The following is a 21,437-nucleotide window of genomic DNA, read 5'->3' as shown; positions in this document are numbered from 1 at the left end:
TGAAAATGTAATATTCATTAATGTATATGTTTAAACATTCTACTAAATTCCATGCTAAATTAATGGTTTCTCATATTGAGAAAGCAGTGGTGTGCACTAACACTCTGTTTCTGAATATGGCAATATTCCATAATACCTAAGGAGCATCACTAATGGCCAGTTAAATCTCATTATGTTTTTAAATCAAGTTGTTCGTTCAGGTGTGTGCATTCAGTACCAAGCTTTGAACAAACTAAACATTTTCATAATGGTTGACTGGATTCTGTATCTTTTTGACCCTGTGTGCCTTCTTTCCTCCTGCAGGCTTCAGTTTTGTGGAGTGAAGAGAGGGGAGATTTTGGCTGCAATTGTTTTGGACTCAGGCCTCCAGTTGAAAGGGGAGACCAAGACCCTGTTGACCTCCTTGGATAATCTGACTGACGCTCAGGAACGCACCACCATGTTGACCCAAAAGCATACGGGTGCGGACCATCAAGCCAGCGAAAATGGGCTGACTGGAAGTAACAAGTTTGCAAAAAAACTGCCTGCTAACAAGCTGGGCCTCAAGAGCAAGGCCAGTATACGAGACAAGATCTCGCAGTGGGAGGGCAAAAAGGAGGTCCCATCCCCACTTCTGACCAGAAAAGAGCCAGAAACGGCAAAGAAAGAGGAGATAAAGACCTCCGAGGTCCGGAGGGGAAATAGCAGAAGATTTGTGGGCTGCGAGAAGGAGGACCCGGGGAAGGAGAATTCAGGAAAGACCAGGGATTTGAGGTCTAACACCCCACAGGCACCTGTGAACAGGGAGTGTAAATTAGAAAAGGGGATTAGCGAGAAGCTGTGTGCAAATGTCCGGGACAATAAGTCTGTTCTGACTCACATCAAGAAGCTGGAGCAGGCCTTGAAGGAAGGACCCAGCCAGCCTCAGTTGGTGATGCCAGGCAATTACTTCTGCCCTGCCAAGGAAGACGAAGCGAAGGGGTGGGAGAGGAGGCCAACAGAGCCCATTTTTGGGACACTGGAGGTGGTGAGGCCTGGCAGCAGGACAAGTGATCAGGAAAATGTCTACACTGAGCCAGGCACCCCCTCCATCAACCCTCTCCCAAAGCCTCAGCGCACTTTTCAGCATGATGGGCCGGGGTCTCCCTCAGGCACAGCACCGGGGCTAGGGAGGGGGAGGAGGAACTTACCACCACTGCCTTCTATCCCTCCACCACCCCTCCCCACCTGCCCTCCCCCCAGTATCAGCAGGAGAGCCTGGGCAGACAGACATAGAAACAATGCTAACAGGTAAGAGGATGATGAATTTCTAAATACTTGGGGAGCAAGTACTCCCTCCCTCTGGAATTCCCAGAAACTCTGACAACCCGGAGGAATTTGAGTCTGTTTTTTATTGTAAGTGTTAGTATTTTTAATTGTTGTAATTTTAATGTTTGCTCTTATAGTTACATTTTTGCTTGTTTTTGTAAAGTGCTTCGGGATGGCTTGGCATGAAGGCACTATATAAAAAATAATTGGCCATTCCAAATTGGGAGAAAATAATAAAAATAATTGGCAACGACTAAATTTTTTTATAAAAAAAAAAAAGAAAGTTTGATCTTCTTTTTAATTGCTTAAGTTGAATTGAGTTAAATAAGAAAAAGAAAATACTGAATAGTTATAAAAAAAAATGTATTTATTGGAAATATTTTTGCAGTGTTGTAGTATTAAGAATAATAGTTATTTTGAACTGTATTATTGAAATGTAGTTTTAAAAGAGCAAAAACTATTTTAAAAGTAATGAAGGGTATTGAACATATGTGCCTTAGTGTACATCTATATGATGGCAACTTTATTATTATTATTATTATTATTATTATTATTATTATTATTATTTGTTTATTTAGCAGACGCCTTTATCCAAGGCGACTTACAGAGGCTAGGGTGTGTGAACTATGCATCAGCTGCAGAGTCACTTACAATTACGTCTCACCCGAAAGACGGAGCACAAGGAGGTTAAGTGACTTGCTCAGGGTCACACAATGAGTCAGTGGCTGAGGTGGTTACAATCCCTTTTCTTTAACCACTGGACCACACAGCCTGCTTGTTTTGTAAAGCGCTTCTGGACGGCTTGCCATGAAGTCTCTATATAAAAATAAATTGATTGATCGATTTGAATTGCAGTACATGAGCATCTGTCAACACGAATGAACTGAATTTGTGAACTTTCAAAATCATGAAATACCTGGGGAGCACTGTACAATATGTGATTCTTACTGAATGTGAAGCAGTAACTGTTAACTTGTTTGACTGGTAAGGTCTATAAACAATGGACACATTTTTAATACAAAATTGTGTACTACAAGCACTATATAGTTTAAAGCAAGATACCTTTTAAACACTGGACATTTTCCCCTGAAGATTGGTCTGGGCAGAACTTAGGTTCTTTACATACCATACCATATGTGGTATGACTGTTCAGTGAGTTTCAAAAGTTTGAGCCAGACACTTAGTTGAAGCCGATGTGCTTTGATAACAGTTTGGACACTCAATTTCGTGGATTTATTTAAATTATTAATCAAATCATGAAAACTGTACATAAATGGAAGAACAGCAATGAGCACACAGGTAGTAATACCACATAATCAGCAGGATCATTGTTTTCATTAAACTGAAAAATTCAGTGAAAATACAACTATGCCCATGCTAGAAAGAAACTAGACGTTCATCTTGCTCAATAAAACTACTCAGCCCTTAAAATGGTCTGCTCTTATCTCTTAAAAAGAATATCTAGTCTTATCTTTTTAACTAGTGAGATCTGTCAGCCAAACTATATATATATATATATATATATATATATAATATATATATATATATATATATATATATATATATATATATATATATATATATATATATATATATATATATAAATAAAAAAAAAAAAAACATGTCTTGGAAAATTAACAACCTCTGATTGGTTAAACTGCATCACATGACCGTGCGTATATATAGCGTATAGCACAGCTTGCATACTAATGAGCCGCTTCACACTGAATAAATCACTACACACCACTACATTGTAAATTCCATGACAAACTGCAAATTTTATTCCCTTTTAATATATTTGGGGATGAAACTCCAGATAACTGGTACAACACCAACTTGCTGAGTGAAGACAGCAGTCCATCTGAAAAAAATAAATAAATAAAATAAGTGCACCAGCAAGAGTAGATACATAACAGTAGATGAGGAACAGCTAAGTAAGAAACAAAGATTGAAAAAAAACAAAACAAAAGAAACTACAGCATGGGCTGGTTAATGTACTTAAAGAAAAAAATATGGACATTCATTTTATGGAAATAAGTCCAAAAAATCTCAACAACATTAAGGGAATTTTATGCCACTGCAAGAAGTTCAGAGCTGGACTAAATACATATTTTAACAGCAACATCTCTGCTGACAGCGAGTTTAAAACCAGCAATAATGTATTCCTCTCAGTCAGGAAAACTCTTAGAAAAGCAGGTAAAGACAAGGCCTTGGGTGCAATACGTACAGTATGTGGCTGTCTGGCCCTGGGGATGTGCATGATAATGCTTTAACCAATATGCTTTGACATTTAAATTTTATCTTGATCATTTTAAATATAATCTTTACATAATAAGAGGGAGAAAATTACTTGTAAATGGTTTACCACATATTCCCTTTTTGTAAGGGGCTTGTGCGCAAATGTTGTTTGATGGGCGTAAACCTTTGTAACATGTGTCCTGCATTTTGCGATTTGATCTCTTTAGCTCCTTATCTTCTTTTAGGAAGTCGTATGAGTTTGAGGATGTTCTTCAGTCTTCGACAGAAGGTTGCCAGGTGGACTGGAATGTCCAGTCCAAACTGTCTCTTACACGCACTTTATCAGAAGAGAATGTCTACGAAGACATCCTAGGTAATGATTGAACACTTTTACCTATTTCCGGAACCTGCAGCAATGCAGTTGAGGCTATGGCAAACAGATAGTTGATTCACTGGTTTCCAAGCCTGTCTTTATATAGCGAGAGATCCGCTGACCTATAGCTGCATCTATACACAACCAAACAATGTACAGATACTCGCAGATTTATATTTTCAGGGCATGGCATACTGCATTTTTTAAAGTAAATAAGGAAAGCACCTAATCAAATGTGTTTTACATCCATTTCCAAGATTTCACTGACTTTTATTCAAATTCACAATTTCTGTGACCTTCGTGATGAAATCATAGCCTTAGTTATAATGCTATGATTATGAAACCATTGCCCTTTTCTATTAGAGATGCTGCTTCTGTCAATATTTAAGTCAGTACTTTGTTATAGTTTAGTCTTTTTAACCTAACTTACAAACATAATTGATTTTATCTGTTTTATTATTTTTCTTCAGTTGTTGTATTTAGATTTTTTTTATTGTTATTATTTATATTATAATAATTTACTGTTAATTGTAATTTTTACTTTACTTGATACTACATGCTTTTGTTCTGTTTTAACCTACATGTGAAGTGCTTTGAGATACTGGTGTAAGGAAGGCACTGCCGTATATAAGTAAAATACATTTAAATTTAAATTAGAGAAGTGACAAAATACTGAAACATTATTTTAAAATTCCTTTTTTTTGTTTTGTTTTACCTCGCCCTGCCTTATCTGTGGTTAAACAAAATAGCTGTCTGGTTTAAAAACAGCTTTTAATTGGTATTGTTGCTGGAAGAAGAAGTGCTGCAGTGTGTGTAGCAATCAGTTATGTGAAAGGTGCTCTCTCTCCCCCACCCCCACCCCCCACCACACATACTGCGCCTCAGCTGCACTCACCAAGCCTCCATTCACTCTAGATTGATGTTTATTATAAATAAGGAAACATGATCACACCCTGAGTATGTGAATACACCCTGAGGGTATATACTTAGTGTGTGTGTGTGTGTGTGTGTTCACTTGTGTGAGGGAACCTCATAATAAAACTTGGCCACTATCCTACCTAATAACCCTAAAAGGGGAGCAGTGGGGGACAGGGTGGAGTTTGGAAAGATGGAATAAGATGACAAGATAGTAAAGACATTTTGTATCCTGTTTTGGTGGTTGCTGGGGTTTTTTTTTTTGTTTGTTTGTTTTTGGGGTTTTTTTTGTTGATTTGAGTACTACAAAATTCAGGGCAGGGTTCCATGGTCAAAAAGAGTAAACGAGTTTAAAGTGAATATTGATGAACGTTCACTAATGTTTTGCTTGCCTTTTTGTTTTGTGTGCATTTAAACTTTTCTCAGATATATTGTTTAGTTTTTCTTTGGCTGTTTGAACATTAAAATAATTATGTAACTTCCGACCATCCAGACATACTAGTATTCTTACTATAATCTTTGTGTATCTTTTTTTAAAAAAAACTGTTTTTTTTAACTATGATGTAATTTCCTGGTATACCAAAAATTGTCCCCTATAGAAACAGTTTTTCTCTGGAGTGTGCATTCTGTGCATACTGGAGTCGAATGGGCTAGGCAGACCTGGTTCCTTGCAATTTCCTCCTGAACCCCCCCCCCCAGCTGTGTGATCAGCTCAAACTGGGCTTGGAAGGCATCCCAGTCTACCTTCCCGCTGTACTTTGAGGGTTTGCTAAGGGTTCTCCCGATGCTGTGCTTCTCCATCATCCCCTCCGACGCTCCCTGCCAGCTGCCCATTCCCACTGCTCGTGGTCGGCTTCCTCTTCCACAACACCCGCTCTGTCTCTCTCACAGCTACTCCCGGAAAGAGCCTACCTCTGCCTCCAACCGCAGTTTTTTTTTTTTTTTTAAAGATAAACAAAGCTTACAGTAAGAATACTGATAATGCTCAAACAGCCAAGAAGTAACTGAACAATACATCCGCGACAAGTTGAAACGTGCACAAACAAAGGCAAGCAAAACATTAGTAAACTTTCATACAATAATAAAATCACAAAATAATGATGACTGTACGCTGTATATACTGGAAATAAAATATTTGAACTAGAATCTGGGCCTTGTGCATTGATGCTGTAATGTGGATGCCGTGTGTGTCTCTCCCTTTGTTTCTGCAGACCCCCCTTCAAAGGAAAACCCCTATGAAGATATTGAGACAGAGAGCCGCGGTGTGGGGAATAAGTGTATTCTGCCCCGCTCACCGCCTTTCTCTGCCCCTGGGACCCCCACTAAGGTACTACCAGTGTAGCCTGACCCTAGGGTTGTGTATATATATTGAGGCAATAAACCACAGGGTTTCTAAAATATAAAGAAAAAAAAATTGCACTCTGCTAAAATTTTGGGTGAAGGTAGATATAGACTCAGCCCCATTGTTTAGGATAGAGTGAGTTTCACTGATTTCTCTCTTATTTAGGTCTTAGACTCAGTTGAAAGTCTGTCAGGAACACTGCATGTAGGTCCCTGGTCATTATAACTATCCATGAGTGTAAAGGTAATACCAGCATCTCCATGTCTTGTCATTATCTGTTTAGGAAGCCTCCCTTCTGCAACAGGATTGAGTGTCTAATTGCCTGAGGGTTATGCTGTAAATGAAACCTTTACTTCACAATTACTTTAAAGACTGTTTGAATGTCCTCCATAGGGGTGCTTGAATGTATTAGCAAATCCGCCACCAGATGCAACATTTCATCCCTCAGAAACCAATTGAGATACAGACTTCAAACAGTACTGTATTTGTGAACTACACAGACAGAATGAGGCCATTAACCTAATTTATATGAGACCTGTCCCCTTGACATAAGACACCAGTGTTGAGTAATTCCTATCTGAAGTTTCCCCGTTCCTCTCCTGCAGCTCCCCTCCAAGCCGAGTTTCTTCCGCCAGAACTCAGAGCGACGCAGCTTCAAGCTGCTTGACCTGAGGAAGACAAACCGTGAGGGTGCGTGTTCCCCCTCCATAGTCAGCCCCCCCTCCACCCCCAGCAGCCCAGACGACACCCCCTGCCTTTCGGGAGACCCCAACAACCGCCGCCGCAGGAAGATACCAAAGGTGGGCTTTCCAAGATGTATGCATTCAGCAGTGGTGCTCACTAAACAAGAGTCAACGAATCTTGCCTGGTAAAGGCACAGCAAAGTGTAATAAAGCATAGTGAAAACATGGTAAAGAATGGTGAGGTATGGTAATGCATATTAATAAGCATGGCAAACCAGTGTAAAATATTTTAAAGGCATATCATAACCATGGGAAAAGCATGAGAAAACTGCAAAAATAATGTGTAAAAATACTGTGGAGGGTATTGAGGATAGCCGGTTGAATTGATTTTCTTCCAGCTGGTGTTGAAGATCAATGGTATTTACGAAGCCCGTCGGGGGAAGAAGCGCATGAAGAGGGTGTCTCAATCCACAGAGTCCAGCTCTGGCAAAGGTAGGGGTGGAATCTTCCAGAGGCATGTATTCTCAACTCTCAAATCCAAATATTCTCAACAGCACAATTTGCATGAAACACAAAACGTCAACTGGATGTTGCATAAAGTAGTTTCAATTTGTCTCTAAGCATGCAACTGACTATGTATGACTATTTAAAATACAAAAATATATTGATAATGTAAAACCTCCATTTTATTTTTCAGTTACAGATGAGAACAGTGAGTCCGAGAGCGACACAGAAGAGAAGCTGAAAGGTAAACGTCTCACCAGTGCCCTTTGCTCAATAAATAGGAACTTTACAAAGATGGCACAATCGCTTCTATTTGTGTGTATGTAGGGTTACATTCAAGACTTTACCGAACTTTGCAAAAAGAAAACTGCTTGTAACAGGGTGATGTTACCTACGTGGGTCGACATTAATAAATAAGGAGTCAGTGGTTTGACACGCCGAACAGGCACGCAGATTTAATTAACACCTGCCCCGACGCTAGGGTACTGTGACAGGGTAGCATCACTGGCAAGCTGTTTCAACCAGAAAGGAGACTCGGAGACAAGGAAGCTGCAGGTTTTAATGTGCACTATATTTACACACACGAAACACTCAACAAAACACATTAACAAACAAAACGGAACAAGGGCCAAAACAAAAGGTTATACAGAAACTCATGAACGAAATCATAACACAAAACACAGATCACAGCCCTCCACCTCTTTCACCAACATCCATTCTATTCATTCTAACTAACACCTGTGATTTACTTTATTTATACACCTGTGGCTGGAGCCTTAATTAATCATTTACTCACTTATTCAATTCATGGCTTGAGCCACATTCTCATGTGTTTTGATAGGGAGAAATTGAACCACCTCTCTGCCAACCCAATATTCCCCACACCAACATATACACATGTGCACCGGCATGGCTTTCCGTGCCACACTGCCATAGGTACCAACAACGGTAATCCTAGTGCTGGATTTAATAAAGAAAACAAAACAAAGCTAGCTAAAAATAAAAGTTTGCCCACAGATGGTGAGCACTAGTTCCACTAAAAGGAACATCCCGCTCCAGCAACCTACTACACTACTAACCCTCACTGTACTTAGTTTGGGATTAAATCCCTTAAACTGACTTACTTTTGGGCTCCCAGAGTCCCAGCATCCTCATGGCAGCTCCGGCTCTTTCTGATGTCCTGGCTGGGCAGCGCCTTCACAAGCACATCTGAGAGTTGTGGGTTTCATGAAGTAGTTCTCTCTGTGGAGCAGATGCTGTCAACAAGCAAGCTTTCGCTCAGCGCCTGCCTGTGTAGCTATGGCGCTCTTAAACATGCGTAGGCTCCCTGGGCACGCCCCCCCCCTCCCCCCCAGCCAATCAGGACCGCCTGATCAGCTCGGCTCCGGGCAAGCCTTCCTGTTTACTAAGCAGCAGCGCAGCTGAACCAGCGACAGGGTCTTCGCTGTCACAATGCTATATCTAATTAAATAGTTCCAGTCTTCTATGGAATTAACTTAATAATTATACAGACTCATATCCAAGACTGGACCCGGTATTAACTGGGTCTGCTGTGTCGAGTGGAGTTATTTTTCTGAGAATGCACTAGCAGTACCATGGACTGGGCACCGGTGGAGGTCTGCAGTGTAGAAAGTGTTAAAACACTCACCAGAATTCTCAAATTACTTTAGGTTCTTACAGAAGAAATATTCTTTGCTTAAAGCATATTTCAAATGTTAACATTCTACATTTATTTTTAAAATTATTTTTTGGTGTAAATAATACTAAATTCTGCTATTATTATTATTACAACAACTGATGAGACCAAGTACAATGGTTGTAACAGAGCTTTTTCCTAACAGAGGGTGATTTATAATGATTGCAAATTGGAGGAAATTGTCTTAAATAGGTGGTGAGTGTGTGTGTGTGTGTGTGTACTTCATTGTGCTGTAGAAGAGAGGACATATACACCAACAAATGGAAGGGAAAATTATGACTTGCTGTTTCCTAAAAAAAAAAAGCTTTATTTTAGAATTGGAAGAGTTGTGTTCCAAAATGAGCTGTGTGTATAGTGAGCCGTGTGTGTGTGTATGAGTAGTGTTGATGCTACTGTATAGTGATGCTGTCGTGTGTGTGTGTATGAGTAGTGTTGATGCTACTGTATAGTGATGCTGTTGTGTGTATGAGTAGTGTTGATGCTACTGTATAGTGATGCTGTCGTGTGTGTGTGTGAGTAGTGTTGATGCTACTGTATAGTGATGCTGTCGTGTGTGTGTATGAGTAGTGTTGATGCTACTGTATAGTGATGCTGTCGTGTGTGTGTGTGTGAGTAGTGTTGATGCTACTGTATAGTGATGCTGTTGTGTGTATGAGTAGTGTTGATGCTACTGTATAGTGATGCTGTTGTGTGCGTGTGTGTGTGTGTGTGTGTGTGTATGAGTAGTGTTGATGCTACTGTATAGTGATGCTGTGGTGTGTATGAGTAGTGTTGATGCTACTGTATAGTGATGCTGTCGTGTGTGTGAGTAGTGTTGATGCTACTGTATAGTGATGCTGTCGTGTGTGTGTGTGAGTAGTGTTGATGCTACTGTATAGTGATGCTGTCGTGTGTGTGTATGAGTAGTGTTGATGTTACTGTATAGTGATGCTGTCGTGTGTGTGTGTATGAGTAGTGTTGATTCTACTGTATAGTGATGCTGTCGTGTGTGTGTATGAGTAGTGTTGATGCTACTGTATAGTGATGCTGTCGTGTGTGTGTATGAGTAGTGTTGATGCTACTGTATAGTGATGCTGTCGTGTGTGTGTGTATGAGTAGTGTTGATGCTACTGTATAGTGATGCTGTTGTGTGTGTGTGTGAGTAGTGTTGATGCTACTGTATAGTGATGCTGTTGTATGTATGAGTAGTGTTGATGCTACTGTATAGTGATGCTGTTGTGTGTGTGTGTGTGTGTGTGTGTGTATGAGTAGTGTTGATGCTACTGTATAGTGATGCTGTGGTGTGTATGAGTAGTGTTGATGCTACTGTATAGTGATGCTGTCGTGTGTGTGAGTAGTGTTGATGCTACTGTATAGTGATGCTGTTGTGTGTGTGAGTAGTGTTGATTCTACTGTATAGTGATGCTGTTGTGTGTGTGTGTGAGTAGTGTTGATGCTACTGTATAGTGATGCTGTCGTGTGTGTGTATGAGTAGTGTTGATGCTACTGCATAGTGCAGCAGTGGTGAGTGCTGCAGTGATGCCGTGCCTCTCTGTCCCCCAGCTCATAGCCAGCGGCTGGTGCACGTGCAGTCCATGCTGAAGCAGACAGGACACTACCACACCCAGGAGAGGGACCTGCTGGACCTGCTGAACCTGCAGGAGCGCAAGCTGTTTGAGTACTTCCTGGTGGTGGCGTTGCACAAGAAGCAGGCAGGGCTGCCGTACCTCCCTGAGGTCACGCAGCAGTTCCCACTCAAGGTAGGGCTGGGCCTGAAAAGACAACACAGTTAGCTGACCACTTTGCTCCACTATTGTCAGAGTGAGACACCAAACAATGGAAAACTAATATATAAGACCGCTGCCGTGGGTCTTAAAATGGCCCTGTTGTGTATCTGACAGTTATAGTGTTAATATATCCAACATTGGACTATTTCCACTGGATTTCTTTTGTATTTAATAGTAATGTTAATAAAGGGGTGTCACGGATGGCTTGGTGGGTGACATCAGGCCAGGAAGTAAACACAGGCTGAGTACTGCGGGGTGAGATGCAAATGCAGTCTTTCTTTATTAAATCAAACAAATCTCTAAACACCCAAAACAAAAGGCAAGTTGGCCAAAACAAACAATAAACACAGATAAATAAAACATAACAATAAATTATTCGCTGCCGACCACACATTCTTACAGGATGTATTTTGGCAGAGATGAGAAGCATTGTCCCTGCCAACTACATTGAATAATAATAATAATAATAATAATAATACTACATTAAACAACACAAATAAACACAGGGGCGGGCGTACACAGTCACAGGGGTCAAGAAGACGGCAATGTTTAGATTATTTGAATCTGATTTTGGTAATGCCCTCTTTCAAATTAGACACCAGCTGATCTTGCAGACACCAAGAGGTGGAGCTTGGTAGCAGCAAGGTGGGAGAGGCACGTGATGAGGAACATAGCCAGCAATTCCAAATTGGAACTAAATTGAATTTGAAGACCCACACGTGTTATCAATGGCAGCCTTTATAAACCATGTGAACCTTAACCGTGCTCATCTGTTAATATATGAAGTTGGCTGGTCTGTTGACTGACGGCTTGTTTGATGTTGCCAGCTGGAGCGAGGCTTCAAGTTCATGCGTGAGACGGAGGACCAGCTGAAGGTGATCCCCCAGTTCTGTTTTCCTGATGCCAGAGACTGGGCGCCTGTGCAGAACTTTGCCAGGTTAGTCCACTTACTTCACTCCGCTTGCAACGCATATTCATGAATGTTGGAGACTGTAGTGCTTTTTAAGGATATTTTTTTAAAAACCTAATTTGAAAATTGCAACATGTACATAAATAAAAATGACCCAAGATGGTATTGTTTAGAATGATTTCACTTTTAAACAGCAGCTTTCAATTGCCTAAAGTTAAAGATGTCTTCCTGTGAGCTGTAGTGCTATGGATGGTGGCTAAACCAAATAAGGTCAATCCAAAGTAGGTCTGTGATGCCCGTCTGCAGCCGAGTACTTGAACTGCTCTACACTTTAAAATTATAAAGCATATTAAAAGCTGTCGTGGATAAACCAATACTGGAGAGACACAGCTAAGTTGAGTTTAGAGGGGGCTAAAAGGAAAGGAGAAGGTGGAGTCTGAAAAAAAAACAATAATACAGCAGTTGCCTAAGAAAATATTTTGGATTTGGATTTTATTGGTCATATGAAAGGAAAAATATATGCAAGTTATCAGTGCAAGTACCGTTTTCTGACTGGTACCGTCATGTAAATACAGATCCAAGGGTGTTGATGCTTTTCCACTTGAAACTTCACTTCAGTGCCCAATGTTTACTTAGTTCACTTGCGAGCGAAACTCTTATAACTTTAGATGACTTCAATTTTAAATGCTGTCGGCTCCAGGTCATGCCTTGGAATTGATGTAAAAATATATATTTGTTCTTTATTTTTTCAGTGAAACCTTCTCGTTCGTTCTGACTGGAGAGGATGGGAGCAGGAGATTTGGATACTGTCGACGTTTACTGGTAAAGAGCCAAGCTATGTATTTGACGCCAAAATACACTATGCATATATCATTTTGAAAAATATTGAAGTTGAATGCAACGTTTAGCATTTTGGAAGACAAATGCCTAAAATTCTAAGAAAAAATAGCAAGTTGCGTGATCACCCTTTTAAGCCTGCAGGTAACACCAATCGGAAAATAAGTTAATGGTTAGAGGTTTAAGCTGTTTTTACCATATTTATTCTGTTACAAACTGTTAAATCAATAACTCCTTGCTCATTTTATATCTACTCTGTTGTTTCTTACTAGTCCTGTAACAATTCTAGATTTTTTTTATAAATGTACAGGTCCCATAATATATTACGTCTATGGAATAGTTATACAGTAATTAAGTATACAGATTGTTCATATTTCATAGTTTCATGTTGTAGTTCACTATAAAAATTATTTTAAAACTCAGTATATCTTGATATATATCGATAGAAAGCTTTTTTTATTTACTGTGCATGTGTTTTTGTTTTATTTGCAATCATAGCCCAGTGGAAAGGGAAGGCGACTGCCGGAGGTGTACTGTATTGTGAGCCGATTGGGGTGCTTTGACCTGTTTTCAAAGGTACAGTATCCATGTTTTTCATCTATTTCTTGTTTTTCTTAAAAGTATTGGTGATTTTAAATTTAATATTCAAAAAATGTCAGGCAAACTTTCTTCTTCCTCCAGGGTCGTATTTGTACCTAGACCTCCAGAGGTCGGGCTGTACCCACTGTTCAGATACACCACATGGAGGGGGGGTCAGTGTACCAGCCAGGATCCAGCTCCTATAGTGGGGCTGTCTGGCAGCCCAGCAGTAACCAGGCACACAGCGTGGCTGCCTGTTTTAAATTCTTACATGGAATTGATATAAGTGCCTCAATATCTGTGAACTTTGTTTTTCTGCGCCACCTAGCCCCCTTTCAGTTAATTTAAATTCTGTAGAAAACAGGACCGCTTTTACTACAATCAATAAAGCAAGATGGAATTATTGTACCATCTATGGTATACTAATCAATTATTTTACTAAAACTACAAACATCCCATGTGCTTCTTGTTCTTTGAGTGCGGTAAGATGGCAGGTTTGAAACATAAGCGTCCTCTATCACCTTGCAGATCCTGGATGAGGTGGAGAAGAGGAGGGCGATCTCCCCGGCTCTCGTCCAGCCCTTCATGAGAAGCATCATGGAGGCGCCGTTCCCTGCCCCAGGCAGGACCATCACCGTCAAAAACTTCCTCCCTGGCTCCGGGACCGAGGTGTGCGCCTTTCAGATATTGGATTTGTGATTATAACCAGATCACTGTCACCCTGTACCATTTCAATTTACCTATGTCTTTTTTTTTTTTTTTTGATTAGTGTATAAAAGATAACTAAGCATCACGGTCAGGAAGTTAGTTACACTAGGTGTCAGTATCAATATACAGGTAAAAATGATGCCCTTATCCAACTAATTCCCAAAGAATACTTCAGTTCCTCTTCCCCTGTAAATAGGGAGCTGGCAAACTGCAAACATGATGTTTCCTTTTAAAATATCTAATATTAAGTTACTAAAAAGAGACCATCATGGGGCTCCCGAGTGGCGCATCCATTAAAGGCACTCTGCAGGATGCGCCCTATTGCTTGGAGATTGTCGGTTCGAATCCAAGCTATGCCACTGCTGACCGTGGATGGGAGTTCACAAAGGGGGCGGCGTACAATTGGCCAAGAGCTGCCTGGGCAGGGTAGGGCTTAGGTCGGCTGGGGAGTCCTTGGCTCACCGCACAGCAGCGACCCCTGTGGCTGGCCATGCGCCTGCGGGCCTGCCTGTACGTAATTCAGAACTGCGTGGTCCTCCGACGCTGTAAGTTCTGAGATGGCTGCACGACGGGCTTGAAGAGCGAAAAAAAGCAGATGGATGACGGCACACGTTTCGGAGGACGCATGTGCTCGTCCTTGTCTCTCCCAAGTTAGTCCGGGGGTTGCAGCTGTGAGCCAGGTTCAATAATAATTGGATATTCCAGAAATTGGGAGAAAATTGGTAAAAATTTATAAAAATAAAAAGAGACAATCACAAAATAAACCAGGTAAATCTAATCCAAGGGTGGGCATTCCAGTCCTGGAGGATCCAATTCACTCCGAGTTGAATTGGTATAATAAAATAATAAATTACTGGTGGATAAAGGTTTATGTGGTTCCGTTAGAACATGATTGGAAACATGGAAGGGCCAACTTTGCCCACCTGTGGTCCAGTCATTGATGGTAACCATGTCAATAGTACAATGAAATCAGGACGTCAATGCTGATCTGTCCCCCTGCCCCTCCCTCAGGTGATCATGCTGTGCCGCCCGTTGGACTCACGGCTTGAGCATGTGGATTTCGAGTGTCTGTTCTCCTCACTGAACGTGCGGCTGCTGGTTCGAGTGTTCGCTTCTCTGCTTCTGGAGAGGAGGGTGATCTTCACTGCTGACAAGCTGAGGTGAGGGGGCCGGGCACAGTACAGGGAGCATCCTGTATTGGTGTCCTTTTTTTTTACACAATATTTAGCATTTTTAAATTCCACAGTAGTCATTGTTCCGTATTTCCCACTGTGAGTATTTTGAAGGTCAGAGAGTTTAGTAGATATTTTGTACTCTGTAGATAGTAAAAGCTTTTCACAATAATTCACAACATTGGCACAGTAATAACAAATAAAACATGATTTGGATCATCAGAGCATGGAAATATTTTCATAAAACATATCATTGTCGGAATGATTTGTATTTTGGGTTTATGAATTCATACATTTGTACCAAACTGTTACATTCAGATAACATGACTAGGTGAGGCCCACTTTGTCAGTTTCAGTGATTTTATTTGTGCCATAGTAGTACATCTGTGACAGTTCCAGCTGTTGTAGTTCAAGACCTATCAGTTCCCTTTCAAGTACGAAATGTTATTCCATTACTGATTGGGATATACCTCTGTGTAGCCCGATTTTTTTACCTGAGCACATTTCTCAAAGCTGCTGAAAGAGCCCCCTCTGCATCAGGAACAGAGTCCCTGCCACCAAGGGAATAAAGTGCCACGAGCAGAAGGGATCAGCGCCACTTTTCTCTTCAATCTTGCCAGAGAAGGAGCATGCGTTACCGTCACGGTTGTTTTGTGAGAAGTCATATTTTTCAAGTTCTCTCCCTTCCTTATATTCATGCTGCTAGTATATATCATACTTTTGAATGCTTTCTGAACATTTAGCCTTCAGTTCAGGTTACTTCCCAGCATGGCCTTGTGCACCGCTAGAAGCCAGTAGGTTTCCCCGCTCCTTCTCCAGGATCCACTTCCACCTTTGTGCGAATTCCATGCTCTTCTTGCTGCTCTGCTCCTTCGGGAGCCTTTTCTTTCTATTTTATTTTCTCTCTCCTTCTAAAGCCAAAAAAGTGTGAGAGTAATATTTGCATTACTAACATTAGGAAAGAAAAGTAAATTACATTTTCTCTCTAGGGAGATTGTTCCAGGGCAGAAGTCTCCCTGTTGCTATGCTACAAAGTCTGTGCTCACAGACAGCCCCAGCTGCAGCTGCTTGACTTTGATCAGCCAGCTTCCCCACACTTCGGGACGAGCTGTTTACAGCTACGCTGCATATTGTGACCTGAAGTCTTATGTCGCTTTAGTGAGCAGCTGATTCTGCATCAAATATGGTACAAGCTGAGCATTCTTACCAAGTGGCCTCCGCAGAACATTCAATTTCCTGTGCACCAGCACCTGCCTCCATGGTTCGTTACCTAGCCTGTACCGATCGACTCTGAGCACCAAGCGCTCCTTTTCTGTTTACCGTCAGTACCAGTGTTTTTACACTTTGTATCGAGAGCACCCTGATTGGTACAGAGACCAGTCACTGATTGGCCACCAAACCCGTTCCACACATTTTTTACACTTGGCACCGAGAGTACCCCAATCGTACAGAGAACAAATACTGATCACTACTGTAACCAGTCACCGATCGGCCATCAAACTAGTTCCATGCGGTTCCCAGCATTGCACCGGGCGACTTTGTGTCTGCACTGGTCGGCCTCGTACTGAGTGTCGTGTTTTACCCTTACCAACATTGCTCAGTCGCTCGTTGCCGAGTCCTGCACAGACAATGGGTGATTGCATCTGGTTCCAAGCCAGTACCAGTTTATAAAAAAGACGGAGATTGCTCTTTATTTTAGTGCATCTCTCGCGTGTGCCTGTGTGTGTCTTTCAGCACCCGGACAGTTTTGATGTACCCTGTTTACTGTGCACAGCGCGGCAAGTTACTGTATATATCTAAATAAATGCGCACTTTAAACTTAAGTCTGACGTTCTGGACCCTATCACTTGCCCCCATGGCAGCCATACTGCAATTTTTGCAGGATCTTTAAAGAAAGGAAATCTCCCTCCTACTCTTAAAACCTTTTAGGGTCTGCCCAATGTTAAATATCCCGCCGGCAACCTGTCCCTTTAACTCTTTTTACTCAGGCACTGTAAGAGACAGCCCTACTTGTCATTGGAAAGAGGAGATTCAGACCTTTAAAACGAGGTCCTTCTTATGTATTTCTGGTAGGTGACCATATTAGGAGATAGCCTTGAACACAAGTGTTTTGGAATGTTGCTGCTGTGCTGAAGACGGACCTACCTTGGTGCAGTAAACAAACATTTTAACACAAATTCTTTACAAAAGAAGAGAAACAGCGACATCAAAGGCACAAGGACCTATTTTCCGATAAATATGTATTTTTTCGAGGTTTTGGATCAGATGCACGAGACCAAAGCTGTTGAGGGTTATGTTGCCCTGGTTGCCACCTTGCTGGCTATTCAAGCCACAGTGAACAGCCCCATCTTGTGCCACATGATCAGGATGCCTGGGACAAATAATTTGAATTTTTTTTTTCTTTCTTTTGCACATTCAATTAATCTGTTTTTTGGTTGCTTTTGGTCCCTTTTGTATATATGACCATAATTCCTTTATTTTTTTATCCAGTTATTAAAAAAAATGTCCATGTTCCCTACATGTTGAAGTTTCATTCTGCACTGTCAGATTTGAGCTGGCCTTGCTAAAATATTTTTTTTACTAACAATAAATGTTTTTTCTAAAAAGCGTCTATCTTTTTCTGTGGTTTTTATTATCTGTATTGAACAGGGAGTTTCAGACTATTTCACTTTTTTATGAAAGTCTAGTGTGTGCACATTAATTTCATATAGTTAAAGAGTTATAGCCACAAATCTAGCAACAGTAAAAAAAACAAACATGCAAAAATAGCTCGGTCCCTAATTAAGGTATACCTGGCAACTGTTTCAGCTCGCCATATTAAAATAGATTGTCCCCCCAGGAACTCAGGTCACCTCTGTGAAGCGAGTAGGTGAAATGCAAGCATTTGCCATTGCTAAAGCCTGCCTATTTTTCACGGAGGCCAGGACTAAGGTCACGCTCCATACTAATTCTGCTTTCCTCCTTAAAACAATCTCTGCTTTTCATGTCAACCAGTCAGTGGAGTTGGAGGCTTTTCACCCACCACCTTTCCAATCCGACAGGGAGAGGAAGCTCCACACATTCTGATCCCTTCTGTGCGCAGCACTTTATCCCCTCGGAGGCTGGGATGGGGTTATGATATATAGGCTAATGATTTTCTGGGTTTGTGCAAGGAAAATGCTACTTTAATAGACTCTACAATACAATATACAATTCACACTTGTATATCACCATTCACATAAAGGATTAACAACCCAAACCACTTCACAGAAGTAAAGCAGCCAAGCTGAAATGCAGCCAAACGCGGCTCCAGCTTGCCACACAACAACTACAGTTTATATTTTCCACTTATTGTTGGATAGGAGTTAGGAACAAGTCTGTTGAATAATTTCAAAACAAAAATCTGCCTAAAAAGCCATACCTGTGCCTCCACTTGTGGTAGTCATCAATTGTATGTACTTTGTTTGTTTCTCCCCTAAATGCAAAGTGCATTGTCACATTCTTCCACTTTGGATTCCAGAACTACAGTAGAAGCTCTAGAGGTAACCTCTTCCATATAATATGTAATGAGAATGGCAATACATTGGCTCTGTACTAGAGGGTTGGTGGTATTATGAGGAAAGTTACAGTGGTATGAGCCCTTGGATGGTACCACAGCAGTAATATTGCAATATTTGTTTCAAATCTGTCGAGTTGTTTTGTACTGCTGTGATTTGCTTATGGCTCTGCTGGGAATTCTTCAATGTATTATCCCATGTTATTAATTCCAAACTATCCTGTACCTCGGTCCTGTTCCATGTGGATTCAGTTCTGATCCAGAAAAGAACCCCCAGACCTATTAATTACAATGGCCAAAGTGGATAGTCCAGGCAGGGTACACTGCTTAACCTAGAGCTCCATTAGCAGGCAACTGCTTCAGGATAGCTTGAGGTTGTCTAGGCCCAAAGCCTGTCCTCCAGCAGAAGTCTCCTCCAGACTGTTTGGCTTGAGGAATTAGATAAAACAGGAAAGAATGTAGAGATAGGATTGCATTTTAATAATAAAATTATTGGTTGTTATTTTTTTTATAGTGAGCTAGGAAAGAATGTTATGTTATTGCGTTGCCATGAGAACAATCATTTTTGGAAAAAAAGAGGAGGCCAGAAAGCTGGTTTGCAGTGTGATTTTGCAACCTTGCGTCCGGCTTCCAGAGCAGCGGTTTATATCCTGCCTTATTTGGCAGCCAACTGAACCTACAGCACTGGAAAAATAATACTTTCAATTTCACAAGAACCATTGATGTAAGCCTTATTTTTCCTTTTCTTTTTTTTTCCCCTGTCCAGAGCCACTGTTAACTTTTAAATAGATATACATAAGAACATAGGAAAGTTTACACACGAGAGGAGGCCATTAGGCCCATCTTGCTTGTTTGGTTGTTAGTCGCTTATTGATCCCAGAATCTCATCAAGCAGCTTCTTGAAGGATCCCAGGGTGTCAGCTTCAACATTTCTGGGGAGTTGGTTCCAGATCCTCACAATTCTCTGTGTAAAAAAGTGCCTGCTATTTTCTGTTCTGAATGCCTTTTTATCTAATCTCCATTTGTGACCCCTGGTCCTTGTTTCTTTTTTCAGGTCGAAAAAGTCCTATGGGTCGACATTGTCAATACCTTTTAGAATTTTGAATGTTTGAATCAGATCACGGCGTAGTCTTCTTTGTTCAAGACTGAATAGATGCAATTATTTTAGCCTGTCTGCATATGACATGCCTTTTAAACCCGGGATAATTCTGGTCGCTCTTTTTTGCACTCTTCTTTCTAGAGCAGCAATATCCTTTTTGTAACAAGGTGACCAGAACTGAACACAATATTCTAGGTGAGGTCTTACTAATGCATTGTAGTTTTAACATTACTTCCCTTGATTTAAATTCAACACTTCTCACAATGTATCCGAGCATCTTGTTGGCCTTTTTTATAGCCTCCCCACATTGTCTAGATGAAGACATTTCTGAGTCGACATAAACTCCTAGGTCTTTTTCATAGTTTCCTTCTTCAATTTCAGTATATCCCATATGATATTTATAATGCACATTTTTATTGCCTGCGTGCAGTACCTTGCACTTTTCTCTATTAAATGTCATTTGCCATGTGTCTGCCCAGTTCTGAATGCTGTCTAGATCATTTTGAATGACCTTTGCTGCTGCAACAGTGTTTGCCACTCCTCCTATTTTTGTGTCGTCTGCAAATTTAACAAGTTTGCTTAATATACCAGAATCTAAATCATTAATGTAGATTAGGAATAGCAGAGGACCTAATACTGATCCCTGTGGTACACCACTGCTTACCTTGCTCCATTTTGAGGTTTCTCTTCTAATCCGTACACTCTGTTTTCTACATGTTAACCACTCCCTAATCCATGTGGATGCATTTCCTTGAATCCCTACTGCGTTCAGTTTGAGAATTAATCTTTTATGCTGGACTGTCAAACACTTTCTGGAAATCTAAATAAACCATGTTGTATGCTTTGCAATTATCCAGTGTCGATGTTGCATCCTCAAAAAAATCAAGCAGGTTAGTTAGACATGATCTCCCTTACCTAAAACCATGCTGACTGTCTCCCAGGATACTGTTACCATATAGGTAATTTTCCATTTTGGATCTTACTATAGTTTCCATAAATTCTGAGGAGCTACGCGGTGGGCGTTTCAAAATATTGGAGGGACAATACTAGTCCAGCAACTGTAGTGTAAGTTCCTGTGTGCATATTTTGTAAAAAACACACAATAATACGTGATTTGCAGGGGCAATGTCTCTGGACGCTTTAGCCCTTGATGCATATGTAATTCTGTATATGCATATGTAATTCTGGGCGTTTCTGAACAAAACTGCTAAAAATGGGAGGGGATTTTGCAAATGAGGTCTATTAAATATTCTGTCTAATTTATTAAAGCTGCTGGTAATTGTGGGCCTCATATTTGCTTGATTATTTTAAGAACTCTGAAAAGCAGGCGTTAATTTGCCGCAGTCAGACAGTAGGCTCTATAAAAGACAAGGTGATGTGGGAGACTTGTCTGCAGCAAGGAGACATCGTTTTCAAGGACAAAGAAACATTTAATAACAATGCAAATAGCTCATTTTTTAACCCTTCTGTTCAAGTCATTTTGTAAATTGCAGTTTGTATTGTTTTGCAAACTCCAATTTTCAATACATGTTTCACAGCTTACATGACAAAAAAGAAAGTCTGCAAATAGAGAATATAGAATCCATGTAAAAAAAATGGTTCTTAGAAGCACCTAAAAAGGTCTCCCCACAGTGGCAAAGCAAGGTTCTAACGAGAGCCTTTACTTCTAGAGTGTAGGCATTATTATAAGAACGGTGGAGGAGGTGAAGAAAAGATGGAACGATATTCCGAGGCGCACTAAAGAAAAAGTCTCATATACATGTAATACCATTATTTTATGGTTGGTTTTTCCC

General features: G+C 40.7%; 1 protein-coding gene across 3 annotated transcripts in view; it reads left to right on the top strand.

Moving 5' to 3' along the window:
- The window catches only part of LOC117414676 (DENN domain-containing protein 2A-like), a 61,033-nt gene that overhangs the window by 32,769 nt on the left and 6,827 nt on the right, over positions 1-21,437 (top strand). For all 3 annotated transcript variants that reach the window (XM_059026924.1, XM_059026925.1, XM_034024441.3), the window contains exons 3-14: positions 304-1,269; positions 3,771-3,898; positions 6,025-6,140; positions 6,761-6,955; positions 7,237-7,330; positions 7,536-7,586; positions 10,581-10,777; positions 11,632-11,741; positions 12,467-12,536; positions 13,050-13,127; positions 13,659-13,799; positions 14,850-14,998. In XM_059026924.1, coding sequence (XP_058882907.1) covers positions 304-1,269; positions 3,771-3,898; positions 6,025-6,140; positions 6,761-6,955; positions 7,237-7,330; positions 7,536-7,586; positions 10,581-10,777; positions 11,632-11,741; positions 12,467-12,536; positions 13,050-13,127; positions 13,659-13,799; positions 14,850-14,998 — 2,295 coding nt within the window. The remainder of the gene's footprint in view (positions 1-303; positions 1,270-3,770; positions 3,899-6,024; positions 6,141-6,760; positions 6,956-7,236; positions 7,331-7,535; positions 7,587-10,580; positions 10,778-11,631; positions 11,742-12,466; positions 12,537-13,049; positions 13,128-13,658; positions 13,800-14,849; positions 14,999-21,437) is intronic.

This window comes from Acipenser ruthenus, chromosome 7 (genome assembly GCF_902713425.1).
Source record: "Acipenser ruthenus chromosome 7, fAciRut3.2 maternal haplotype, whole genome shotgun sequence".
NCBI lineage: Eukaryota > Metazoa > Chordata > Actinopteri > Acipenseriformes > Acipenseridae > Acipenser > Acipenser ruthenus.
The sequence above is the reverse complement of the archived record's forward strand: the minus strand, read 5'-3'. Positions and strand labels throughout refer to the sequence as shown.